This window comes from Martes martes (assembly GCF_963455335.1).
Source record: "Martes martes genome assembly, contig: scaffold_65, whole genome shotgun sequence".
Classification (NCBI taxonomy): Eukaryota; Metazoa; Chordata; class Mammalia; order Carnivora; family Mustelidae; genus Martes; species Martes martes.
The window spans coordinates 256,437-280,295 of record NW_027666628.1 but is presented as its reverse complement, the minus strand read 5'-3'; the positions used below and the strand labels follow the sequence as shown (position 1 = coordinate 280,295).

Below are 23,859 nucleotides of genomic sequence, written 5' to 3'. Positions count from 1 at the left end.
TTTTCAGAGTGAAGTACTTTTGGTGGTCACATAGATGAAGGCAGAGTAAGGAAGTTTTGATTATGAAAGAGCAGTGGGGGGAAAAAAAAAAACCCAATGTGTAAATTGCATAAGCTCACTTTCTTGCTTTCTTCCTTTCTTTCTCTTTCTCTCTCTCTCTCTCTCTCTCGATTTTATTTATTTATTTGACAGAGAGAGAGAGAGAGAGCACAGGCAGAGGGACAGGGAGAAGCAGGTTTCCCACTGAGCAGGGAGCCCAATGTTGGACTCAGTCCTAGAGTCCAGGGATCTTGACCTGAGCTGAAAGCAGATGCTTACCCAACTGAGCCACCCAGGGGCCTCTATTTTTTTTTTTTCTTTCTTAATTTCTTTCTTAATAGTCTAGTATTCAGAATTACTTAAGACTTTAAATACTGTCATGAACAATAGGAACAAATCCATGAGAGAGACCGGACTCCAGGAAACAAACTGAGGGTTATGGAAGGATGGAGTGGGGGAATGGGGGAACTGGGTGATGAGTATTAAGGAGGGCACGTGTCGTGATGAGCACTGGGTGTTATATGCAGCTAATTAATCATTGAACACTACATCAGAAACTTACGATGTAGTATGTGCTGGCTAACTGACCATAATTAAAAAAAAAAAAGGTACCTCAGTGTGAACAACAACGAAAAAGGAAGTTAATTGTAGGTAATTTAACATATGAGACATTATTGTCTGAAAAGAAATTCATTATTTTAGTCATGACCCCTAAAATCCCTTATATCTTTGTGTAAATAAGAGAGAGATTTTTAAGTTAGTATGTTTTATGTTTCCTTTATAAGCATATTAAAACAACTTGAACTTGTTATGAAAATGGATCTTTTAGTTTTTACAAGTGGATTACATTTAGTAAGTATTATTACATATTGATTTGTCTCATTAAAAAAGGAGCTATCCTCAAAACTGGGAACTCTATAATACCTTCCTGGTACCATAAACAAATGGCAAGCAATAAGAACTGGAAAACTTAGCTAGTATGCAGCAATACCAGTGAGACTGTTTTTTTTTTCTTTAAAGGTGACTGTCCGTGGTAAAGAAATCAGAAAAGAAATGCCTTGAGAATCATAGGTGGTTTTATATATTGTTGTATCAATAAGATATCATTAACAACTTCATTTCTCATTAGTTAAAGAGAATGAGATATGTTGACTTTATTAGAACAATGTTTTCTTCTGTTCGTTGCATAATTGTCATGATACTGTAATTTTGTTAGAACACGACACTCTGTTGCCATTAGTAAAAAGATTATCATAATAAAAATTCAAATGGGGCAACTCTGAGGCTCAACAGATTATAACAAAAGCAGAAAAATGGTTCACAATAACAAAAATGCTACCACTGCTCCCTAGATGTGGCACCTAGTGCATTGTACAATCTGACATGTATGAAGGAACCTTTAACTTAGTAGACTTTTATCAAAGAAAATCTGTAGGTTGGTTTGGTTTTGCAATTTACTCATTTTCATTTGTTCACTTAGCAAATAACTATCAAGTGTCTTTTAGCCACTAAGTGTTACTCTGATATAGAATACAAACATTCAAAAAACACAATCCCTTCCCTCCGGGAGTTTGTTATTATCATTGTCATTCTTATTATTTACTCTGTTTTTACTACTCTATTTTTATTATTTACTCTACTTTATTCCGTGCTTACTATGTGCCAGAGTCCCCTAGTGCTTATAATTATCATTGTTATGTTTTTATTGGTACTTAATATGTAAGCCGATAGTGACAAGTTAGAGTTTTAGAAGAGTGGGTAGAATTTAAGGTAAGTATGCAGACCGAGTATTAAGTTTGCCAGGTAAAGAGGCAGAAGAACCATGTTTGGCAGGAGAAACGTCCATCAAGATGACATGTTTTGCACAGGGAACAGCAGTGCAGATGCTCAGATGTACGAGTGAACTTTGGAGCACTTACGAGCAGTTCAATTTTGCTGGTACAAAAAGTGTGCTATGGGAATGGTTGGAATGAGTGAATACTTAGCTAAGGCAAGCTAATGAAAGTTTTTCAGTACCATGGAAAGGTGTAGCTCTTAGGCTGTAGACCTTGGCAAATTTATCAGGTCGAATGCTTTTAGCTGCGAATAACAGGTGACTTATAATAGTGACTAAAACGGGGCCACCTGGGTGGCTTAGTCAGTTATGCATTGACTCTTAGTTTTAGCTCAGGTCACAGTCTCATGGGTCATGAGATCAAGCCCCACATCCCACTGGGCTCTGTGCTCAGCATGGAGTCTGCTTGACGATTCTCCTCCTCTGCCGTTCCCCCCGTTCGTGTACTCTCTCTTGCATGCGTGCACTCTCTCTCAAATCAATAAATCTGAAGAAAGCAAACCAAACAAAACAGTGACTAAAACAGGAGGAACCAGAATTGTTTTGATGGTTCAGTGATGTCACCAGGATTCCAGTTGTCTCTTTTTAGCTTTGAGGTTGGCGGTATTTTATATTTCCTTTCCTGATTGGCTAATTAGCAACAGTTCGAGGCATATTCTCACATGACAATATTCAATGACTGGAAGGACTGTTTTTCTTTATATGTTCCTTTTTTTTTTTAAAGATTTTATTTATTTATTTGACACAGAAGACAGACAGAGAGGGAATACAAGCAGGGGGAAGCGGCAGAGGGAAAAGCAGGCCTCTTGCTGAGCAGGGAGCCTGACGTGGGGCTGGATCCCAGGACCCTCAAATCATGACCCAAGCTGAAGGCTGAGGCTTAACAACCAAGCCACCCAGGCATCCCTATATGTTTCTTTAAATAGGAAGAAAACTCAGAAGCTTGCAGTAAATTTACTGTAACATCTTATAAGCTAGGTTATATCACGTGCTTGTTCCTAAACCAGCCGCTGGTAAATCAGGTACTGTGATTAGCTTAGAATAATCATTTCTCCTTTTGAAGCTGGGGTAAGGCCACCTTCTTCGTCTTTGGGACAAGAAATATCCAAATAAAGTTGTGGTTCTCCAGCAAGAATGAAGACTCTGGCATGGTTATTGGGGAGGGAGCCAGCAGTACTTGATGCAGGGATTCACTGGAGAATGTGAAGCAGAAGGGTAACAAGATTAGATTTGAATTAGGGCCTTCTGGTTGTGGCACAAAATAGGGATCACCAAGCTTTTTCTCTAAAGGGCCAGATAGTGAATATTTTAGGCCCTGTGGTTTCTCAACTACAACTACCATTATAGTGTGAAAGCAGCTGTAGCAATACGTAGGTGAATAGCAAGAACCAACCATCTGGTCCTGTAAATAAAGTTTTATGGGAGCACAGTCACATGTGACTGGTCCGACTTGGCCTGTGGCCATAGTTTGGTCACCCCTCATGTGGAGGATAGATTGGGAAAAAACCATGTAAAGAGACTGGAAGATAAAGGACGCTTCTATTTCCGTAGTCTAGTATCAGTCCATTATGAAATGTTCACTCCTCTATACTGAAAAAGTCAGGAAGCCCAACTAATCAATTTACAATGTTGTTCTTTTTCTAGGCCTTATGTCTTTCTCATTTTTTTAATTTAAGACTTTTTAAAAGATTTTATTTATTTGCGAGAGAGCAGAAGTGGGGCCGAAGGGCAGAGGGAGAGGGAGAAGGAGACTCCCCATTGAGCAGGGAGCCTGACACGGGGCTTAATCCCAGCACTGTGTACTCCTACATGACAGGACAAATTGAAGCAGGTCATACATACTTAGAGTCCAATGGTATAAATGATTCTGCTGTGCTGCCTTAAGGATGTGGTGTAGCATTCTACCATGGGCTTTCATGTATGTCCACTCAGGGTCACGATTTGTTCCTCTCATTAGAAATTGCCCTTCTGGCCAACCCACCTTCCTGTCTGCAGAAACAACCCCCAAACCCATTTGTCATCTGAGCCAGGCATGAGGATTCAGCTTAGTACTAAGTGCATGAGTGTTTGTGGGCTTCTCTATGTACATGGAGCTAACTAGATGACCCTTTTGCTTTTTAGATTCTCCAGGAAAATATTCTCACCGGAAGGTAAAACTTACATTTTTATTTTGAGGCTTTAACGACAGACTGCATGAAATGTTCATTATGTCTTAATCATACTGTTTCTATACCCATCCAGCCTGCTGTGGAGGGGAAAGGTTTTATTTCTAATCAACCCAGAGACATGGAGGAAATTCAAGCATCCCAATCAGGTAAATTTTACAATACAAATTGAACGGTGTAAAGAAGTCCACTAAAATATTTGAAATGCTCACAGTCTTCTTATTCTGAAGTCTTTTTATTTAGTTAGTTATTTAGTTAGTTAGTTATTTAATTTGGGGACAAACTTCAGTGAAGGTTCTGACATAAATAAGGTAGATGTTATTGCTGAACAATATTTGAACAGAAGATATTTACAAGCCTAAGAACAAGAGCTTCTGAAACATGGAAGGTTTCGCTCAATTCTTTTAAAAGGAAGAGCAGACTGTTTGAAATGCCGGAAGGGCATCAGGGGCGCTTCCGGTACCAAAACCTGTCGGAGTCGGATACCAAAATTTTCCCCCTGTTACTGCTTTCCTCGCTGCTGGGAAGACATTAAGGACTGACGTGGTTGATGATGCAAAGCTATGTTCTAGTCAGCTATAAGAATGTGTGGCTGGATGGCATGTGAAATGGTGGTACTGCATAAATCGTATCATTGAGTGCCAAGTAAGAGTATTGGAAGGAGAAGAGAGCAGGGTCAGTTTGGGGGAAATTGAGGAAGCCTTAGCCGTGCTAAAAAGTCTATTAGAAAGTTTGTGACTTTTAAGACTTTTCCAGTTTTGAAGAATTGATAGTGACGAACGTGAAGCTTGCTTCTCGAAGGTGAAGTTAAGGTGAAGGAATGTGGCAGCAGACTCAGTATGGACCAGAATTTCTCCAATGTTACTGAATCCTCGGAGACCTTGTTAAAAATGCACATTGTGGGGGCGCCTGGGTGGCTCAGTGGGTTAAAGCCTCTGCCTTCGGCTCAGGTCGTGATCCCAGGGTCCTGGGATCGAGCCCCACATCAGGCTCTCTGCTCTGCGGGGAGCCTGCTTCCCCCCCTCTCTCTCTCTGCCTTCCTCTCTGCCTACTTGTGATCTCTCTGTCAAAGAAAGAAAGAAAGAAAGAAGGAAAGAAATCTTTAAAAAAAAAAAAGAAGTGCACATTGTGAGGGGCGCGTGGGTGGCTCAGTGGGTTAAGCCTCTGCCTTGGGCTCGGGTCATGACCTCAGGATCCTGGGATTGAGCCCCGCATCCGGCTCTCTGCTCCGCAGGGAGCCTGCTTCCCCCTCTCTCTCTGCCTGCCTCTCTGCCTACTTGTGATCTCTCTCTGTCAAAGAGATAAATACAATCTTTCAAAAATAATGAACATTGTGAGCGGCAGGTCTGGGATCCTGCATTCTGACCTGTCAGGTGATGCAAATGTCAATGGTCCGTTGGTCATGTGCTCCATTGCAAGGGTGGAGACTTCCACGTAGAGACACCTGGAAAGGCCACTGGATACTTCAAGACACCACAGGATCAAGGAAAACATTATTTTCTTTTTGTTTGTAAGCATGTTTTCAGCTAGACGGGAGAAAGGAGATGCAGAAAGGGAGGTTATAGATGTAAGATACTAGTGCTAACTAAAAAGGAAAGAAGTGGTGGAGATAATCCCTAATAAAAAGGGTGTAAACAAAAACAATCAAGACTATAGATCCACAAATAGGTCTTTTTTTAGGATTTTTTTTTCTTTATTTGTTTCAGGGAGCAAGATTGAGAGAGACAGAGAATGATCAGGGGGAGGGGCAAAGGCAGAGGGAGAGGTTCCTCAAACAGGCTCATTTCTGCACCTGGAGTCTCCATGCAGGGTTCCGTCTGAAGACTCTGTCCTCATGAGCTGAGTCGAAATCAAGAGCCAGATGCTCAACCCGCCGTTCCGTCCGGGTGCTCCCAGAAATTACTTTTTGAAGGGGCGTAGCGAAGGGAACAAGGGAAAAGGGAAAGTCACGTTAGCTGAGAAGTCTTGGAGTTGAGAAGGAAACTCCAGAGAATTCACTTTAGATGGCTCGAGGGTATTTGCACTAGAACCACATATCCATCCTCCTCAGGTCTTTTGGACATCAAAGATACAGGTTACGTCGGTCTTCATTACTCAAGTGAGATACGGAAGCTATGGCTTTCTTTTTTTTTAAGATAGGTAATTTTTTGATACGAGAGCTGTTTCCAAAAACCCTTGAAAGACTGACATGATCTACCAATTCAAACTACGTTTGGAATCCAAAGAAATTATAGGGTTGGTTCCCCGAATGCTAAAATTGTTTTTATCAATAAGTATGACAGTGACCAAAGATTTTCAGTACCTAGGATTTCTGTGGCCATTCAATAGATTTTGTTCCATATACATAGTCATATTTCCATATTTAAAGCTATTGTACATTATTTCTTAGATGTGTTTTAGACACCTTCTTGTATAAGTGAATGAAGAAACTTTAAGGTGGCTAAACTAGTGGATGCAGGAAATGTCGGCATACCGGTAGCCCACAAGGATATGGACAAAAATGAGTACTTTTAGTAACTGTGATCCCACAAGTGTATATCCAAGCTGATCAGTTCCTACGGTTTTGTTTGATGAAAACTCAGTTATGCATTCAGTTGGCCTATCATCAGCACTGTGTACTCCTACAGGACAGGACAAATTGAAGCAGGTCATACATACTTAGAGTCCAATGGTATAAATGATTCTGCTGTGCTGCCTTAAGGATGTGGTGTAGCATTCTACCATGGGCTTTCACGTATGTCCACTCAGGGTCAACGATGTGTTCCTCTCATTAGTAATTGCCCTTCTGGCCAACCCACCTTCCTGTCTGCAGAAACAACCCCCAAACCCACTTGTAATCTGAGCCAGGCATGAGGATTCAGCTTAGTACCAAGTGCATGAGTGTTTGTGGGCTTCTCTATGTACATGGAGCTAACTAGATGACCCTTTTGCTTTTTAGATTCTGCAGGAAAATATTCTCACCGGAAGGTAAAACTTACATTTCTATTTTGAGGCTTTAACTACAGATTGCATGAAATGTTCATTATGTCTTAATCATATTGTTTCTATACCCATCCAGCCTGCTGTGGAGGGGAAAGGTTTCATTTCGAATCAACCCAGAGACATGGAGGAAATTCAAGCATCCCAATCAGGTAAATTTTACAATACAAATTGAACGGTGTAAAGAAGTCCACTAAAATATTTGAAATGCTCACAGTCTTCTTATTCTGAAGTCTTTTTATTTAGTTAGTTATTTAGTTATTTATTTAACTTTGGGGGCAAGCTTCAGTGAAGGTTCTGACATAAATAAGGTAGATGTTATTGCTGATATCTATGTTTGAACAGAAGATATTTACAAGCCTAAGAACAAGAGCTTCTGAAACATGGAAGGTTTCGCTCAATTCTTTTAAAAGGAAGAGCCGACTGTTTGAAATGCCGGAAGGGCATCAGGGGCGCTTCCGGTACCAAAACCTGTCGGAGTCGGATTCCAAAATTTTCCCCCTGTTACTGCTTTCCTCGCTGCTGGGAAGACATTAAGGACTGACGTGGTTGATGATGCAAAGCTATGTTCTAGTCAGCTATAAGAATGTGTGGCTGGATGGCATGTGAAATGGTGGTACTGCATAAATCGTATCATTGAGTGCCAAGTAAGAGTATTGGAAGGAGAAGAGAGCAGGGTCAGTTTGGGGGAAATTGAGGAAGCCTTAGCCGTGCTAAAAAGTCTATTAGAAAGTTTGTGACTTTTAAGACTTTTCCAGTTTTGAAGAATTGATAGTGACGAACGTGAAGCTTGCTTCTCGAAGGTGAAGTTAAGGTGAAGGAATGTGGCAGCAGACTCAGTATGGACCAGAATTTCTCCAATGTTACTGAATCCTCGGAGACCTTGTTAAAAATGCACATTGTGGGGGCGCCTGGGTGGCTCAGTGGGTTAAAGCCTCTGCCTTCGGCTCAGGTCGTGATCCCAGGGTCCTGGGATCGAGCCCCACATCAGGCTCTCTGCTCTGCGGGGAGCCTGCTTCCCCCCACCCTCTCTCTCTGCCTTCCTCTCTGCCTACTTGTGATCTCTCTGTGAAAGAAAGAAAGAAAGAAAGAAAGAAAGAAAGAAAGAAAGAAAGAAAGAAATCTTTAAAAAAAAGAAGTGCACATTGTGAGGGGCGCGTGGGTGGCTCAGTGGGTTAAGCCTCTGCCTTGGGCTCGGGTCATGACCTCAGGATCCTGGGATCGAGCCCCGCATCCGGCTCTCTGCTCCGCAGGGAGCCTGCTTCCCCCTCTCTCTCTGCCTGCCTCTCTGCCTACTTTTGATCTCTCTCTGTCAAAGAGATAAATACAATCTTTCAAAAATAATGAACATTGTGAGCGGCAGGTCTGGGATCCTGCATTCTGACCTGTCAGGTGATGCAAATGTCAATGGTCCATTGGTCATGTGCTCCATTGCAAGGGTGGAGACTTCCACGTAGAGACACCTGGAAAGGCCACTGGATACTTCAAGACACCACAGGATCAAGGAAAACATTATTTCCTTTTTGTTTGTAAGCATGTTTTCAGCTAGACGGGAGAAAGGAGATGCAGAAAGGGTGGTTATAGATGTAAGATACTAGTGCTAACTAAAAAGGAAAGAAGTGGTGGAGATAATCCCTAATAAAAAGGGTGTAAAAGCGGAACAATCAAGACTATAGATCCACAAATAAGTCTTTTTTTAGGATTTTTTTTTCTTTATTTGTTTCAGGGAGCAAGATTGAGAGAGACAGAGAATGATCAGGGGGAGGGGCAAAGGCAGAGGGAGAGGTTCCTTAAACAGGCTCACTTCTGCGCCTGGAGCCTCCATGCAGGGTTCCATCTGAAGACTCTGTCCTCATGAGCTGAGTTGAAATCAGGAGCCAGATGCTCAACCCGCCGTTCCGTCCGGGTGCTCCCAGAAATTACTTTTTGAAGGGGCATAGCGAAGGGAACAAGGGAAAAGGGAAAGTTACGTTAGCTGAGAAGTCTTGGAGTTGAGAAGGAAACTCCAGAGAATTCACTTTAGATGGCTCGAGGGTATTTGCACTAGAACCACATATCCATCCTCCTCAGGTCTTTTGGACATCAAAGATACAGGTTACGTCGGTCTTCATTACTCAAGTGAGATACGGAAGCTATGGCTTTCTTTTTTTTTAAGATAGGTAATTTTTTGATACGAGAGCTGTTTCCAAAAACCCTTGAAAGACTGACATGATCTACCAAATCAAACTACTTTTGGAAACTATAGAAATACAGGATTGGTTCCCTAAATATTAAAATTGTTATTATCAGTAAGTGTGACACTAATTCTGAAATACATATTTTTTATTTTAATAAATAGAATTTTTTTAAAATTTTAATACACATATAATGTATTTTTATCCCTAGGAGGTACAGGTCTGTGAATCGCTACGTTTACACATTTCACAGCAGTCATCATAGCACATACCCTCCCCAATGTCCATATCCCCCGTAGAATCTTTTTTTAAAAAGATTTTGGAGATTGTAATTTCTTTTAGGCTGTTTTTAGCATTCACTTGAGAGTGGGTGGCAGTATTATATTTAGAAGTTTGTGCTCAGCTAAGGATACTAGGTTGAGGTCTAAAGATTGCTTATTGAAAACAAAGTTTCTTAACTTTATTTTTATAGCTTTAAATTCACAAGTATTGGTCCAATTATATTCAATGTAACTAGAAAATGCAGCTTCCCAAACCAAATATTAAAATATTTCCTATATTCTCTATGACTTTATTTTAGAGTTGTCTTTCCCAGCATTAATGGGAATCATTGAGAATTTACTATATAGTATCATCTTCTCAACTATGTATGCATAGTCTATGTTCTTGTTTTATTATTTTTATTTTATTTTTTTAGAGAGCAAGAAGGTGGGGAGGGAGGGAGGTAAGGCAGAAGGAGAGGGAGGGAGAGAACCCCAAGCAGCAGGCTTCACGCTTAGCACGGGCTCTGATGTGGGGCTGGATCTCACGACCCTGAGATCATGACCTGAGATGAAATCAACAGCCAGACACTTACTTCACTGAGCCACCCAGATGCCCCTTATTATTATTATTATTATTATTATTATTATTATTATTATTTGAAGATTTTATTTATTTGAGAGAGATTGAGAGAAAATGTGGGAGGAGGGGCAGAGGGAGAAGCAGACTCCCCACTGACCTGGGAGCCCGATGGAGGACTCCATCCCAGGATCCAGTCATGACCTGAGCTGAAAGCAGCCGCTTAACTGACTGAGCCACCCAGGCGCCCCCCTTCATTAATTTTGATGAATAGGTGGAATATTGGTTTTAAGGAGTACTACACCGTTTAAAAATAACATTCTCCTGATATACTCAGTCTACTGATTAACCATATCTAATGTGTGCTCTACTTAATGTACCAGTTAACTAAGGGCCTTTCATCAGTCATATGATCAGGTCGGTACTAATAAATTGTACAGTATTTTTTTCACCCCTGTAGTTTTATGTTCTTTCTTTACTTGTAGAATTAACACTATAGTTTCAAAAGATTTTCAATTATCTCCTAGAGTAGTGAATGCAGACAATAAATTCAAAGTTACTTACCTATACAAGTGACTTGTTCCTGTTACTTCCTCATGAGCTTGGTAGATCCAAGAAGCAGGACTTTTAAAACAAAGCACCCACAGGCTTCTGTAACATAGGAAGATATGGAACAGAAAAATTATAAAATAAATACATTCAACTTAAAACAGTTCATGTAGAATAATTCCCACTTGATGCCTTTTATAAAGTAACGAGCAAAATTGGTTGCTAGGGACCCAAGATTGTGTATTTACTCATTTAATATAGATTTATTCTGTACTGGCCCTGATAATTTTATATCCTCAATATTTCTAGAACCATTCTGTCGGTTCAGGTGTGCTTCATCTTTATTTTGCATCAGTGCCTTCTCATTCATCTCCCATCTTTTATTACAATGCCCCTCAGATTCATCCCTCTCCACAGCATTTAGAGTGATGTGTCTCGAATGCAAATATGACTGTGAACCATTGTTGAAAATATGTTTGTGTCCAGGTATCTTAAAATTACATATAAGGCTTTCATAATTTTGAGTTCTGCTAAGCTCTCTAACCCTTTCTACTGTCTGCCCTTTTCTCTGGCATCTGAACTGCTTTTGATGTCTTCCTCTTTGATTCCTGTATTTTAGACAGATATTTACCCTGTTGTGTGTTTCTCTCCCTTGTCTTACTGCGCCCTCTAACCCCTTTGACTCTGGCTGACCTCAGTGTTGCTGTCTCAGTTCAGGCATTATCTCTACAAAAACCATTCCTGACACCTTTTATCTACATGCTGCTTTAAACCTGGGTGCCTAGCACTTACTGGGAACTCAGTAAATAATTACTGAGTAGAATAAAGACTGTTTACACAGAGATGATTTAAGAGATTGTCCCATACAGGGCCCCTGGGGGGCTCAGTCGGTTGAGTGTCCAACTCTTGATTTTGGCTCAGGTCAAGCCCCAAGTGGGGTTCAGTGCTGGGCGTGGAGCCTGGTCAAAATTCTCTCTCCCTCTTCTCCTTCCCCCCGTCTCTCTCTTAAAAAAAGAGAAAGAGAGAGATTGTCCCATACAGTCTAGTAACAAAAGGAATATGTACACATAAAGAAGTAACTTACAGTTCAGGTGGTGAAGATGCACTAGAAAAATCTGTGTGGTACTAACGTAGCCCCAAAGAAAGAGATCTATTTATCTAGGGAAGGGTAGCCTTAATCAAGGATGACTTTGTGTAGCAGTCTGTGTCCTAGAAGATGTGAAGAAATTTGTCAAGAAGTAGAGGAAAACATTTTAGGAATGTTTACATTCATCAGGGAAATACACCCATAGGAAGGTTGTACACTGATAAAGGCATAAAAAATACTAGTAATTTTGGAAACCATGAATAATGTTGTAGTTGAAGCTTAGGGTGACGTTTAAGAGGTACTGTAACAAGGTAAAGAATAGTCTGTTGTGATTTTATATCTTTCTGCTGCATTTTAAAAATTTGTTTCTGATTGTTTTGTTCATTGGTGTTAGGTGGGTGAATTTGTGAATGATTCTTTGAGATGTTTGTATGCCTTTAACCTAGTGACATTTAGTATTTCCCAAATGGTTTGTTGAAGTTTTTGATAATGAAAAGTATTTCTTAAAGTAAATATCCAGCTAAAGATTAAGTTTAATTTAAACTCTTAATTGATAAGATGTTGTTTTCTATTTTTATGAAGGTTATAGCTTTTATCTAACCAGTCTAATTTGTCTATTTTAATAAAATATATAGATTTTTCAGCAGAACTAGACTTAGAAATGACAACAGAAAAAGAGGAAGAAAGTCTTAATGAAAGTGAAAATAAACACCTGCAGGTATATACAAATTTAAATTTAAATTTCCAATTTTATATTGTTTTCCCTGCTTTAAGAATGTAACATAGCTCAAATGAAATTATCTTCTGAACAAAATGTATTGAAGTTGATCGATTATAATTTAGTATTTAGTTTTTGTAAAATTTTACAAGTTACCATATTTAAAATATTGTTAGAATTTATAGTAGCTTGTAGTTAAACTTCATCCTTGGAATTGGACCAAAAAAAATCCTGAATATTGTTTGCTTCTTCCATTTTTGTAAGTTTTTACATGCTAAAAAGGTGACATCAAATACTGAACCATATGTTTAAGCAGTTGAAATTAAGTGCAGTATAACAATTATGACTATTGACTTAGATTCATGTAGAAGGAGTGGTTCTTAATGTGCAGTTCTCAGTGGTTCAAAACGTGCAGTTCTGTATTGTCAGTCACTAATGCCAAGATTAAAGATTTATTTTGTCTTGTGATCTCTGTGTAGTTGACTTCAGAGAGTAGGATCATAAAATGAACACAATTGCCTATTGTAGAATCAAACCTTCCAGGATGGGACCTTTGTATTTGGGTAATAAACAGGAATGTTTTCAGTTATTTCATTTCCATATAGGGAATCTGTAAATATTATTCGCATTTTTCTTATCCACTCTCAGTGGACGTTACAATAGCTGGATACAGGCAGATAATTTATAGTGATGTATAACACTATCATAGTATATAATTTGAATTAAAATTTAGGAATTTATTTTTCTTTCTGATTGATGTTTATTGATTTTGGCTCCTAATAATAAGTTTGTCTATTCTCTAGTTATTAATCTTTAAAAAAATTCTCAAATGCACTATTGGGGTCACTGTTTAAGGTATGGTAAGATAAAATGGTTTTAAGTTTATAACATTGAAAATCATCTAATTCATTTTTTGGTAGATGTGACATGTAATGAATTGTTTAGTTTAAAAAAACTGACAAAGTTAAGTTTATGGATTTGTGTTTTTCTTCTGTCTCAGGCTAGGGCAAGTTATTTTCGCTTCTTAGTTACAATCCAGTGACTTGGGAGCAGCTTAACATAGATTAAGACATTTAACAGTTAAATTTTAATTATTTTCTAATTTTTTCTTTGTCCATACTTGATTACTTAAGGATAAAGTTATTTTACAAACATGTATGCCAACAGAAAGGACATCTGAAAATGAAACACAGCAATTTAACTTTTATATCTGTCAAAAATGGCTCAAGAACCAGGAATGAATAAGGAATGTGATAGAGAGGATGATAGATTTTTATATTCAGAACATCCCTCAGTTCAAAAGTGTGAGGACATGTGGACCAAACAAGACAAATTAGAGTGGAAAAATAAGTTAAAACTCATCACCAGAGAGTTAAAGCAGAAGTTTGGTGAAATTTGTGGAAAAAAAAAATTACTGCTTATCCTAAGGAAGATTCACTACATGGTCACTTTAAAGAAGGAGCAAACTTAATGGAAATACCTTCTAATTTGACAAATGATAGACTTGATTGTGAGAAAAAAGATGCATTTGCATCTTTGAACAGAAAGAGTCTAGACTTGAAAATGTCGTTCTTTCTCATTCATCCTCAGATCATAGTTGCCAGTCATCTTCTGATCTTTCCTTAAGTGAAAATAAATCAGACTCTGAAAATGATAACAAATCAGACTTTGAGCATATTTTTAACAAAAATGACAGTTTTGATAGTGACATAGAAAATAAAAAAGTAAGGAACCCAGGGGTTACGTTTGAAGGGAAAGAAGACCAGGAGTTTGACATGCAAATGGCAAAAAGTATAAACCAAACTAGTTATTTTAAAGATTTTATTTACTTGTCAGAGAGAGAGAGAGAGAGAGAGAGAGAGAGAGAGAGACAGCATGTGCACACAAGCAGGGGGAAGTCCTGGCAGAAGCAGCAGGCCTGAACTCTGTCCCAGGACTCTGGGATCATGACCTGAGCCCAAGGCAGATACTTAGCCAACAAGGTATCCACGTATCCCAATTCCTCTCTTTTTATTGACACAGAAATGAAGCAGAATTTATAAAAATTGCAGTTACTTGTAATGATAAGCACAAAATATTTTTATCAATTAAAATTATGACAAACTAAGAGTCAAATGATATAATTAATGAAAAAAGTTCTGGGATGCCTGGGTGGCTCAGTTGGTTAGGAGCCTGCCTTTGGCTTGGGTCATGATCCCAGGGTCCTGGGATGGGGTCCTGCATTGGGCTCCCTGCTCAGGAGGGAGCCTGCTTCTCCCATTGCTGGCACCTCCTCCTGCTTGTGCGCTCTCTCTCTCTCTGATGAATAAATAAATAAATAAAATCTTTAAAACATGTATAATTAATGAAAAAAGTTCATTTTAATGAATAAACTAGTAACGATTATCCTTCTTATCAAACTTCCATTAAAGATTGAAGAAACGGAGAAGCACCAAAATGATGAAATGGCAGTATTAGAAAGCGTATATGCTTCTGCTGCTGCTGGACTAATGCATCAAAGAGGGAGTGGAAAAACTGATAACAACCTATGTCCTATTATGGAAAATGAAGAATCTGATGGGTAAGCCTATAGCAATGCTTAAATAGTAGGTAATTATTATTTTCCTATAAAACAAATTCTAGTTGGAGCTAACATTCATGATTAACAAATTTTATGTTTTTTAGTAAGGCTATTTCATCTTGGGTGCTAATCAGAAAAATTTAAATAATGAGATACCATTTTTTGCTATCATAGTGATACATATTTTATTAAAAAATTAACAACCAAAGTTAGCAAATGTGAAGAAAAGGGCATTCTTATACACTGTTGTTAAATAAAATTGGTAAAGCCCTTCCGAAGGGTGATTTAGCAGTGTGTTTCAAAAATTTTATATATTCTGACCTCTTATCCCAAGAACTTCATTGCTAGGACTAGATCCTATAGGAAAACATGACTTGTGTAAACACACACACACACACACACACACACACACATTCTAAGGACATTTATTATACATTTATATATATATATAAAATATGACATATGTTAAGGATATTTATTATAGCATTATTTTCATATAAAAAGTTGGAGATAGTCTAAGTATCTGTCAATAGGGAAGTAAACTTTCACCCCTGTAAAACAATGTAGTACGCGACTGTTTGAAAAAATGAGTTTAGGTCTACAAGGTACTGATTGTTTAACAAAGTATATTTAAAGTTTTTGGTTTGATGTCATGTTTTATGCAAATTTTAGAATACTTTTATTTACTTATTTATTTTTCTACCCCAGCATTTCTTTTTCTTTTTCTTTTTTTTTTAATTACGCTATGGTAGTCACCATACAGTACATCATTAGTTTTTGATGTAGTGTTCTGTGATTCGTTGTTTGTGTATAACACCCAGTGCTCCATGCAATACATGCCCTACTTAATACCCATCATTGGGCTCACTCAACTCCCCCACCCCATTCCCCTTTAAAACCCTCAGTTTGATTCCCAGAGTCCATAGTGTCTCATGGTTCATCTCCCCCTCTTATTTTCCCCCCTTCATTTTTCCCTTCCTTCTAATTCCTCCATGCTATTCCTTATGTTCCACAAATAAGTGAAACCATGTCATAATTGTCTTTCTCTGCTTGACTTATTTCACTCAGCATAATCTCCTTCAGTTCCATCACGTTGATGCAGATGTTGGTATTCATCCTTTTTGATGGCTGAGGAATATTCCATTGTATATATGGACCGTATCTTCTTTATCCATTCATCTGTTGAAGGTTACCTCTGCTCCTTCCACAGTTTGGCTATTGTAGACATTGCTGCTATGAACATTGGGATGCATATGGCCCTTCTTTTCACTACATCTGTATCTTTGGGGTAAATACCCAGTAATGCAATTGCTGGGTCTTAGGGTAGCTCTGTTTTAATATATATATATATATACATACATATATATATATATATATGTATATATATATATTTACATTATATATATTATATATATATTATATATATATATTTAGATTTTTATTTATTTATTTGACAGAGAGAGATCCCAAGTAGGCAGAGAGGCAGGCAGAGAGAGAGAGGAGGAAGCAGGCTCCCTGCCGAGCAGGGAGCCCGATGCAGGACTCGATCCCAGGACCCTGAGATCATGACCTGAGGCGAAGGCAGAGGACCAACCCACTGAGCCACCCAGGCGCCCTGTTTTTAACTTTTTGAGGAACCTCCACACTATTTTCCAAAGCAGCTGCACCAACTTGCATTCCCAACAGTGTAACAGGTTTCCTCTTTCTCACATTCTCTCCAACATTTGTTGTTTCCTGTCCTGTTAATTTTGGGCATTCTAACTGGTGTAAGTTGGTATCTCAATGTAGTTTTGATTTGAATTTCCCGATGGCTAATGATGATGAACATTTTTTCATGTGTCCGTTAGCCATTTGTATGTCTTCTTTGGAGAAGTGTCTGTTCATGTCTTCTGCCCATTTTTTAATATAATTTTTTATTTTTTTATTAACATATAATGTATTATTAGCCCCAGGGGTACAGGTCTGTGAATCACCAGGTTTACACACTTCATAGTACTCACTATAGCATATACCTTCCCCAATGTCCATAACCCAACCACCCTCTCCCTACCCCTCTCCCCCCAGCAACCATCACTTTGTTTTGTGAGATTAAGAGTCTCTTATGGTTTGTCTCGCTCCCGATCCCATCTTGTTTCATTTATTTCTTTCCTACCCCCCAAGTCCCCCATGTTGCCTCTCAACTTCCTCATATCAGGGAGATCATATGATTGTTGTCTTTCTCTGATTGACTTATTTCACTCAGCATAATACCCTCTAGTTCTATCCATGTCATCACAAATGGCAAGATTTCATTTCTTTTGATGGCTGCATACTATTCCATTATATATATATATATATATATATATATATATACACACACACACACACACATATATATATGTATATGTATATATATGTATATATGTGTGTGTGTGTGTGTGTGTGTGTGTGTATACCCCGCATCATCTTTATCCATTCATCAGTTGATGGACATCGAGGTTCTTTCCATTGTTTGGCTATTGTGGACATTGCTGCTATAAACATTCAGGTGCCCATGCCCCTTCGGATCACTACATATGTATCTTTAGGGTAAATACCCCGTAGTGCGATTGCTGAGTCATAAGGTAGCTCTATTTTCCACTTTTTTGAGGAATCTCCATGCTGCTTTCCAGAGTGGTTGCACCAGCTTGCATTCCCACCAACAGTGTAGGAGGGTTCCCCTCTCTTCGCATCCTCGCCAGGATTTGTCATTTCCTGACTTGTTAATTTTAGCCATTCTGACTGGTGTGAGGTGGTATCTCATTGTGGTTTTGATCTGTATTTCCCTGATGCTGAGTGATGTGGAGCACTTTTTCATGTGTCTGTTGTTCTGCACATTTTTTGACTTGATTATTTGTTTTTTGGGTGTGAAGTTTGGGAAGTACTTTATAGATCTTGGATACCAGCCTCTTGGATATAAAGTACTTTATAGATCTTGGATACCAGCCTTTTATCTGTAGTGTCAGTTGCGAATATGTTCTCCCATTCCGTGGGTTGTCTCTTTGTTTTGTTGACTGTTTCCTTTGCTGTGCAGAAGCTTTTTATCTTGAGGAAATCCCAAAAGTTCATTTTCACTTTTGTTTCCCTTGCCTTTGGAGACATGTCTTGAAAGAAGTTGCTGTGGCTGATGTCGAAGAGGTTACTACCTATGTGCTGCTCTAGGATTTTGATGGATTCCTGTCTCACATTGAGGTCTTCATCCATTTAGAATTTATCTTTGTGTATGGTGTAGGAGAATGGTCGAGTTTTGTGAAAAATGGAATACTTTTAAAATCTGCTGTGTTGCAAAAGGAAGTTACCTGCTATACTGGCACTCTTATTACCAACAAAATTGCTAGTCACTAGGTTTTGGTTTTGGTTCCTAATGCATGAGTGCTCAAATGTTGGACCCTCAAATTGATCTGAGTATTACCAAGAGATTTCATATAGCAACTTCTCCCATGTTCTATACAAACATTTGATTTGATCCCTGTGCTATAAACCAAGATGTTGCTAATGCGTTGAATCTTCTTCTTAAGGTACCATGCACGCGTGCTATTATCCTTCCTTTTTTACAAAAATTAATTTATTTTATTTTTAATTTTTTAATTTATTATTATTTTTTAAATAAACATATAATGTATTTTTATCCCCAGGAGTACATGTCTGTGAATTGCCAGATTTACACACTTCACCGCAGTCACCATAGCACATACCCTCCCCAATGTCCATAACCCCACCCCCCTCTCCCTCCCCCCACCCCAGCATATTATCCTTCCTTTTTAAAGAGAATCTATTTCTACATGCGCCTCACCAAAATTTTCAATAGTGACTTCATATTATAGAATTTATGAGAATTCAGTTTACAAAATAGGAATATTTTCTACATTCTAAACCCCTTGTACTTTCCTTACAGAATTTTAATATGACTAATGATTTTGGATAGTAGAATTTATCCTAGAGTTAGATGATTTTTATCAAGCATGAAATACTGCTGTTGGAACTTAGAGTTTTTCTGTGGTCTTTCTAAGCATGAGAAAAATGATAATCAGTTTATATAATATTATATATCTAGAAAATTTTTAAGGAGTCTTTTGCTTGTATAATTTCCTGAATTATTTAATGCTTTGGTTTGGCTTTTTAAAAAGATTTTATTTGTTTATATTAGAGAGAGAGTGGGGGGTGAGGTGCAGTGGTGGGGAGAGGGACAAGCGGGCTTGGCACTGAGAGCAGAGCCCTGTGCAGGGCTTGATCCCACAACCCTGAGATCATGGCCTGAACCAAAACCAAGAGTCGAAGACTTAACCGGCTAAGCCACTCAGGCGTCCCCTTGGTCAGGCACATTAAAAAAAAAATTAGTGCTACATGTATGCAATTTAAAAAATTTCAAAATATTACAAAAATACTACATCATCATTGTGTAAGGATTGAACTAAACAAGAAAATTGAGTCATCTGTGATCATTCCACTTAGCTATGAAATCCTTAAAAGAACCACGTACACTCAGTGATCCTTACTTCCCTCCCATTCGCTCTTGAATTCTCACTAGTAATTTTCACTCCCATTACTCCAAAATTGATTTTTCAAAGGTTACCACTGATTTTCATTTTAATAAGTCTAGACATAATTTCTTAGATCTCTTTTTTTTTAACCTATCAGCAATATTTGACCCATTGGAAAACTCTCTTCAAAATTCTGTCTTCATGTAGCTTTCAGAATATCACTCACTCACCTGGTTTCCCCCTGCCTTTCTAGTCTGTACATCTCAGCCTGATTTGCTTCTTTCTCCTCATTCTCCTGATTCTCCTTCCAGGAATCAGTCCTTGATTTTCTTTCTCTTGACTTTTACTATCTTTTTTTTTTTTTAATTTACTTATTTTTTAGAGAGAGAGCGAGCGAGCACAGGCAGATAGAGTGGCAGGCAGAGGCAGAGGGAGAAGCAGGCTCTCCGCGGAGCAAGGAGCCCGATGTGGGACTCGATCCCAGGATGCTGGGATCATGACCCGAGCCGAAGGCAGCTGCCCAACCAACTGAGCCACCCAGGCGTCCCATTGACTTTTACTATCTTGTATATTCTAATGATCCTCAAGTTTGTATCTCCAGCCCACATCTCTCTGTGGAATTCCAGACTTACATATAAAACCACCTATTTGATATTTTGGGGGATAGTTATTGGGTATTGCAAACTTAACATGCCCAAAATTGAACTACTGATATTCTTTCTTATACCTGCCTTTCTTATCTTTCCTAATTAAGTTAATGACAATTCTAGTTGCTCTGCCAAAAAACTTGGTATCATCTTTGACTCCTGTCTTTTTCTTTTTCATACATGCCCCATCTAATCTGTCAGCCAATCTTGTCAGGTCTTCCTTCAAAATATAATCAGAAGCCAAACACATCCTCCATGACCAAGCCACTGTCATCTGTTGTCTGTATCGGTGTAATAATTAACTAATTGGTCTTCTTGTTTGTTCGTTCTTTTGCCTTTTCTTTTCCCATTAATTCTAAACACAGTGGATCTTTTAAAACATAAGTCAGAGTATGTCTTCCTCTGCTCAAACCCCAGTTGCCTCCCATTTCGCTCAGAGTATGTGCCGAAGTTTTTTCTAACACCTACAAGGCCTTGTGTGATCTATTCATCTCAGGTCTCTCCCTATTGCTTACTACCTCTCCTTGATTTGAACTCCTATTTTCTGTCCTTTTCACTCTGCTGAGGTACACTGAATGTTTCACTTTTTTTTTTTTTTTCTCACTATAAACACTTTGAGCTTACCTCTCTACTTCCTGTTGACTCTGTCTGGAGTGCTTTTCCCATCAATAATACTCTTATGGCTTGCTTGCTCCTTGCTCCTTCCTTTTTTTTTTTTTAATTTAATTTTTGCTTAAAAAATAATTAAATTAATTTAATTAAATTAATTAAAATTTTCGGGGTGCCTCGGTGGCTCAGTGGGTTGAGTCTCTGCCTTCAGCTCAGGTCATGATGCGGGGGTCCTGGGATCAAGCCCTGCATCGGGCTCTCTGCTCGGTGGGGGGCCTGCTCTGCCGCCCCCCACCCCCGCCCCGCCGCCTGCCTCTCTGCCTACTTGTCATCTCTCTCTCTGTCAAATAAATAAATAAAATCTTAAAAAAAATTAAGGCCTTTCTCGGTTATCCCGATTTCTTGGTTATCCTATATTTTGGGAAATATCCTGATTTCTTGGTTATCCTATAGCACATCAAAATTTGATTTCTCTGCTTTAGTTTTTCTCCTCTACTACTGGCTATTTTGCCTGTGTAGTTTATTGTTTTTTGTGTTTACTTCACTCATGAATAGGATTTTTATCTGTTCATTGCCATGTTCTCAGTGCCTAGAAAATGTTCTAGCATATATAGTTCTATTCAATAAATGTTTATTGAGTGAATGGGGTTTAACCTGCATGTATTGTTTTTAACATAATACTGATTCTCACTTAAACAAAAGGAAAGTTTGACATGGGTCCCTTCTGACAATTTAACCTGTCAGTTGTATGCATTTTTTTTTTAATTTTTGGGGGGCCCAATATTGTGGTTACTTGCTACTTATTCTTTTACTGGTATTTATGTTAGCTTTAATTATAGTAAAATGGATCAAAGGAATCACAAACTTCATTTATATTTTATTAGGGAAAATGAAATATGATTGTAAATTATTATAAGATTTTAACAATTCTTGCAAAAGGATTATGAGCCCTCAATATGTAAACTAAGAAGATGAAGCTGGAATTTATTGCCTACTAGTAAGAGAGAACTATGCTGGTCAGTCTTTTCTGACAGAGCAGTCTGCTATTCTTATATAGGGTTTTGGGAAGAGTAGAGTTTAAGGTTTGGGGGGCTTTCAGAGAATTAAGTGGTTTGTCATCATCTGAAACACCATGGTAATTTGGGTGAGACTGTTGGTTGGTTGGTTGGCACTCGAGGCATGTGTATTGGAGTGATTTTGTTCCATATTGGCTTTCTTTTAGAAAGGAGGAGCTGACATTGCCTGATTGGTGAGTGAGGCCAGTAGGCATTGATCAATTACACGCATTTAAAACTGCATATGGTGGCTTCTTGTTACTATGGCTTCCTATTCCTATTTGGGTTCCCCCCACCCTAAGTTTGAGGCGACTTTAACTAGATTTTTTTCTATTTAAAAGTTGCTTCTATCAACTGTGTTCAAAATGAAAGCTATTTCATATTCTGTAATTATAGATTTATTTTTGAAATTTAGGTCGAGAGAGATTGTTCAATAATTGCTTTCAGGAAGATCCTTCTTTTTTGGATGTTAAATTTTAACTAGAATAGTTATCTGTTTAACAGTTTTAAAACAGTAATTGCTAGCTTTGTTTTTGTTTTCAGTGCTCTGAGGGGCTCATGTTCAATTCCTAAATTAATCATCTCTTGTGGGAAATTTAGTCTTTTTGTGAGTTTAGGTAGCTATATGCTAATAATATTCTCTTGCATGCATTTAGTCCATGAAAAAGTAATTATAATTTTGTATTAGTAAATCTAGCTTTTTATGTTAGGATTAAATAGTAAGGTAAAAGTATACAAAAGTTACCAAATCATTTTCTTTAAGAAAATTAAGAAGAAATTATTTGTGTGAGAGAGAGTATGAGCAGGAGGGAGGGGCAAAGGGAGAGGGCGAAGCTCAGCGGGGAGCCTGATTTGGGGTTCGATCCCAGGACCTGGAGATCATGACCTGAGCTGAAGGCAGACCTTATCTGACTGAGCCATCCAGGCACCCTCAAATAATTTTATTTTCAAACAAAATTAATCAGATTATTGCTATTTTTGACATGTGAGTATTGTTGAATTTTGTCCAGATTTTTTGAGGTATAATTGACAGATAACTGTGTAGGTGTAAGGTATACCTGTATTACTTTAATACTCTTTTATATTGTCAAATGATAATAGTGTTAATAACTCTATCACCTCGCATAATTATCATTTCTTTTTTAGCAACTCTTTTAGTAACTTTCAAATATGTAACAGTATTATTAACTGTAATCACCATTCTGTACATTAGACCCTCAGATCTTACTAATCTTGTAATGGGAAGTTTGTACCCTTTAGCCAATATCTATCCATTTCCCTCAGCCTCCTACCCCTGGCAACCACAAGTCTATAAATGTGTTTTTTTCAAGATTCCGTGTGTAAGATTATAGAGTATTTGTCTTTTTGGATGACTTCCTTCACTTAGCTTAATTCCCTCAAGGTTCATTCATGCTGTCACAGATGGCAGGGTTTCCCTCTTTTTTTTTGTGGCTAAAAATATTCCATTGTAAATATATACCACATTTTTTAAATTAAATTTTTTATTTATTTTCAGCGTAACAGTATTCATTGTTTTTTCACCACACCCAGTGCTCCATGCAATCTGTGCCCTCCCTAATACCCACCACCTGGTTCCCCCAACCTCACACCCCCCCCGCCCGTTTAAAACCCTCAGGTTGTTTTTCAGAGTCCATAGTCTCTCATGGTTCACCTCCCCTTCCAATTTCCCTCAACTCCCTTCTCCTATATATATATACACCACATTTTTAAATCCGTGGATCCCCTGATGGGCATGTAGGTTGTTTCCATGTCTTGGCTGTTGTAAATAATGCTGCAGTAAACATAGAGGCGCAGGTACCTCTTTGAGATACTGATTCATTTCTGTCAGAATGTTCCCAGAAATAGGATTACTGGATATTCTGATAGTTCTATTTTTAGTTTCTTGAGGAACCTCCACACTGTTTTGCATAGTGGCTGTACCAGTTTACAGTCCTGTGACAGTGTGTAAGGATTCCCTTTTCTGTACATCTTTGCCAGTGGTATCTCTTCCCTTTTTGTTGTAAGCCATTTTATTAGGTGTGAGGTGATCGATATATCATTATGGTTTTGATCTGCATTTCCCTGATGAATAGTGATGTCGAGC

General features: G+C 38.3%; 1 protein-coding gene across 1 annotated transcript in view; it reads left to right on the top strand.

The window, feature by feature from the left end:
* Nucleotides 1-23,859, top strand: part of LOC308337872 (ankyrin repeat domain-containing protein 26-like) — a 340,750-nt gene that overhangs the window by 65,491 nt on the left and 251,400 nt on the right. Inside the window, exons 9-14 of the mRNA XM_080831416.1 lie at nt 3,995-4,023; nt 4,115-4,187; nt 6,977-7,005; nt 7,097-7,169; nt 12,303-12,385; nt 14,797-14,945. Of these exons, the coding sequence (XP_080687542.1) occupies nt 3,995-4,023; nt 4,115-4,187; nt 6,977-7,005; nt 7,097-7,169; nt 12,303-12,385; nt 14,797-14,945 (436 nt within the window). The remainder of the gene's footprint in view (nt 1-3,994; nt 4,024-4,114; nt 4,188-6,976; nt 7,006-7,096; nt 7,170-12,302; nt 12,386-14,796; nt 14,946-23,859) is intronic.